This window comes from Haliaeetus leucocephalus, unplaced genomic scaffold, assembly GCF_000737465.1.
Source record: "Haliaeetus leucocephalus isolate CR32 unplaced genomic scaffold, Haliaeetus_leucocephalus-4.0 Scaffold202, whole genome shotgun sequence".
Lineage (NCBI taxonomy): Eukaryota > Metazoa > Chordata > Aves > Accipitriformes > Accipitridae > Haliaeetus > Haliaeetus leucocephalus.
The window spans coordinates 771,854-776,335 of NW_010972638.1; the positions used below are offsets into that span (position 1 = coordinate 771,854).

Here is a 4,482-nt window from a genome sequence, read left to right on the forward strand (position 1 = left end):
CGCGGGGGTGCCCAGCTCCCGCTCCCGGGGCGGGGACGGACACACACACGCACACGCACACAGAGCCGTGCCCTCTGCACGGGGGCAGTGCCGGGGGCGGGGGGTCCCCTCCGCACCCCCCGACCTGCCGGCGCCGCGCACCGCAGTCCCCCCGCTCGCCGCCCCTCGCACACGGCGGCGCTTCGGGGCTGGCCGCAGCCTCGCGGGCAGCGCCCCGGCTCCCGCTGCCGCTCCAGCGGGCGGGTCCCTCCTGCCGCCTCTGCAGCGCCCTGTTTGCAGCACCCCCCCCCCAGCTCCGTGCTTGCAGCCCCTTTGCCCCGCAGTGGCAGCCCTGCCGCCGCGATCTGCACTAGCAGCCCCTCACTAGCGTACATCCTCACCCCACGTCCCCCAGGTCCGTGGGGCCGCGTTTCCGTAGCCCCTACGGGGCTGCCCCCACCCACCCTCCTGCTGCCCCCCGGGCCCGCGGGAGGGTCAGGGGCACGGCGGTGCAGCGGGGGCTGCTCCCGCAGACCCTCCTGCTGCTGGTGCTGCGGGCAGCGGGGAACGGCTGCTGCGTCAAGAAAGGCCGTCCCGAACGCGCGCCCCCAGAAATGGCCGTAACCCAAAGGGGTACACGGCTCCTCGGAAAGTGGGGCGCAGCCAGGAGAGAGGATGGCGTCCCTTGGCCTGGGACAGTCTGAGCTTCCCCCAGCAGCACGGCCGCCGTCTTGGAGCACTGCCGGCGGACGCCCGCCGCACAGAGACTGGCAATGGCGACCCAACACCGAAGCAAACGGCCCGGCACGAGAGGCACGGCTTCCCGCCTTGGCATCAGCGGGTTGCCCAAATCCTCCTGTCAAACTTGCCACCCGCAGGCGCAAAGCTTCAGTAGAAGGCACTGTCACGCCGGGGATGTGCGCCAGGTAACCTGCCAGCCTCAGCCCAGAAGCCTGCTGCTTCACTGCTGCGCTAAGTTAGAGCCCATCAAGGGAAAAAACACTTAATAAGAAATAAATAGCTACCCTTTCCTTATAATACTTCTAAATGTCACTCCAGTATCATTTTTAGTCAATGCAGAGATACTAAAGACCAGCTCAGATCTCTAAAAGGCCCCTTTATGTTTTTAGAAACAGTCACGAGAAGCAGGCAGAAAATGTAGCTATTGCAGACAGCTCGCAGAAATATCTGCTCAGCGCAGCGCGCCTCGCCGACACTGCAGCTCTGCACTCTGCCGCCCGCTCACGCCAGCCTGGGGACGCTCAGCCCGCAGGGCTGGGCACTCGCGCCTCGGGCTTTGCACGCGCGTGTGCGTACACAAGCGGGGCGGCCAGGTTGCCAGCGCAGCATCGCCGCAGCGCTGGGGCCGTGAGCCCCCTCCGGCACCGCTGACCGCAATGGGGGCCCACACAGACCTGTCAGCGAGCAGGATCCTGCTCCAGCCGTTTCGCCTCTCCAAGCTACTGACTTCAAGCCTACCCTCCCCTTGCTGTGGCACCAACGCTGTTCTCAAACAACCGTGCTGCCGACGTGCAGCGACCCCAGCTACCGAGGAACCCGCAGCTCCACCGCTGATCCTGCACCTTGGCACCCTCCGGCAGGATTGCAGCGGGTTTATGCACCATCGCCCGTGCATTTTATCAACAACAACTTTGCGTCGTCTTTCATGTGATTTTTGAAAATACTGCTGCTGGACCAAGAGCTGGTCCTTGCGCCAGTGACATGAAGATCGAAAGAGCAGCCCAAAGTCTCCATGGCTCCTCTTGAGCCGTTGCACTGGGGAAGCGTTAATCATGTGGCTTGCAATCCAGTTTGTATCTGCCATATTGATTTTGTAGCACGCTCATTTTTTAATCGTTAAGGAGTTATTAAGTCACAATGTCTCAGAAACCTACATCTATTATATCAGAGGTACATTTATAATAAGTTTTGTAATAATTTCAAAGAATACCACCATTTTTGTTTGGGCTCTTTTGGCAGGCTCAATTTCAATTAAAGGATCTTAATTAGTTTAATCATATTTCATGTTAATGCTCGCTTGATAGAGACCTGTGTCAGTCGTGCAGCTGCTGCAGTTTCAGGCTCTACTCTGGGAACATTTTTACCTATATTCGCAACTGGAAAATGTGAGAAAAACTGCCTGGAATGGGGTTTATGTTTTCTATCAGTCAAGAGCGGAGTATCTCTTGGCATGTTTCCACGTGAACTGACAATGTGTTTCTTCACCTACTTTATCACCCTGCGCCATAAGGCACCTTGAGGCCTGAAGGAACAGGTTTCATCCTTTGTAACGCCTACTTAAGCTGTAGCTAATCGCTGCTGGATCCCTAACTTATTTCTGAACAGCAGCCAGGATGCCTTGTATATTATGAATAAAACAAACACTACCGCAGCAGTGTTTATTAAGCAACTAAGGAGCTTCTTTATGTCCCCAGTGTATAATCGTGATTTTGCCACGCGCAATGCCCACATCCTCCTCCTCCTCGAGACACACGGGCAGGATGCGGTGGCCAAGAGATGCCTGGGCACCAGAGGAGACCGCTCCCCGGGGGGGGGCGAAGTGGGGGCAGCTCAAACAAAATGTAGTCACTGCGAAAGAGCAGCAGCCCTTTCTTTTTCTGCACAGAGATCCTGCCCTTGGTGATCACAGGGCTTTTCTCCTTATGGCAGGCGTTTACCTGAAAATCGTCTGTTCGAACTGCACATCAGATTTCACTGCAGCGACCGGAGAACGACGTTGGGTACATCAGCCCAGCAGTAGGTATCGTTCAACTAAAGCACCCCGGAAAGAGGGACATGTCTGGTTTGAATGAGCCTCAAGAGCAGATGGAGGACTCGTCCCCCTAATGTCACCTGCTGCCTCTACAGCCAGCAACCTCCTCTGGAAGCCAGCGAGCTGAAATCGGATTTCTTCGGATGCTTCGCCTGGAGCCAGGAGGAGCCCAAGCAGCCTGCACCCAGTGTTCCTCCTGGTCAGGTCCTGCAGAGGTGCTGCTTGCAGTCTGGGTGCTCCGGTTTGGTTCTCCTGCAGATAAACGAGCGCTCAGGAAACACTGCTGTAAGCCTAGGCGTCAGTACAAAAACCTGACGGCATGCCTCTGTATAAAATTTCTGAGGTCTCACGCTTGCTCTGCCTGTTGAAAATAACTATTTGAGATGGATTTGATGTGTGACTCCATGTCTCGTACTTCTTACAGATATTTTAGCCCCTGGGAGCGTCCAGACACGATATTGTCTGGAGACGGTGATGGAGACCTGACCATCTGACAGGGTGCCTCCATCAGAAAGCATGTGGGGTCCCAGTATGGAAGAGCTTCCTCACGAGATCAGACACTTAGAATAATCCCCTCAACAAGCCACAGTCATTTCTGAGGGAAGACAGAGTTCCCTTCCACAGGCCGGTGGTAGGTTCAAATCACCACAAGCGAATTAACAGACCGTAACAGTCTCTGCAATTACTTCAAACACATCAAGCAGTCTCAAATACCCAGGACAGTTGTTTTAATTTTTATGTGCTCTCAAGAGGCTGATCAGAAGAGAATCACTTTTTGTCAGGTGAGCTCTGGCTGAAGGATTCTTGTTTCAGGTTTCAACAGCCCTCCTCCTCCTCCCTTCTTTGGGGAATTCCTGCCCACCACCGTCCCAGCAGAGCACCCGCAGTGCGAGGTGAAGGCACACCGGTTTTTGGAGAGCACGGCCGATGATCTGTGGGTGCTGCAGCGCTTGCTGCTGCACAGCACGGGCTGTGAAGGTAGGACATGGGGATGTGGCAGACCCGAGCCAACGAGGCTGTGCCGGAGCTGTGGGAATAACTCAAGCTTTGTCTTACCACATTTCAGCATACATCTGGGAAGCAGTGAACATATTAAGGTGTCTTGCACATTATCATGAAAGTATCTATTACAGATCCTGATTTTTTTTCCCCCTTGAGAGCTGAATATCAGATTTTTTGTTGCTTTAGGACACAGAAAGGTTTTTTGCATGGGAGAACTTCCTACTGTTTCAAAGCATGCTATAAACTGAACCCTTCAGAAATGAAATGTATTTGGCGGCTTCACAGTTAACCTGTTAACCTTCCCTAGTGACTCTATGACTGTTAAATTGTTCTTGTCCACAAGGCACCAATCCCAAAAGCATGCTTTTTCTTTTTGTTTTTTAGAGTTGTCTCTGGTGCTGGAGTTGCCTTTCACTTCAGCCATAGAAGGAAGTATTTGTAAACTTCTCCTCTTGCTCTGAGAACATTTATGTGCTCTCACACATACAGTTCTGCACCCACGGAGTACCTGGAGACAGTTTCTCTGTAGGAACCTTTCTGGAGACATCTGTACCCAATGCTTGGTGGGACGAAGCGCACGATGCATGCCCTGCCGCAGGTCTTTCAGCTTTGTCCAGTAGTGAGAGCTGTAGTCATCTCCTTTGTGAGTTGCACTCTTCGGTGTTTAGGTAAGAGAGATTTTACTATCACACAAGCAGTATTATAAAGTCCACCAGGTCCTTATAACT

General features: G+C 54.0%; 1 protein-coding gene across 1 annotated transcript in view; it reads right to left on the reverse strand.

Annotated features, from left to right (window-relative positions):
• Positions 1–1,604, reverse strand: part of SHANK3 (SH3 and multiple ankyrin repeat domains 3) — a 198,959-nt gene extending 197,355 nt beyond the window's left edge. Inside the window, exon 1 of the mRNA XM_010566063.1 lies at positions 1,529–1,604. Coding sequence (XP_010564365.1) covers positions 1,529–1,604 — 76 coding nt within the window. The remainder of the gene's footprint in view (positions 1–1,528) is intronic.
• Positions 1,605–4,482: the final 2,878 nt, after the last annotated feature.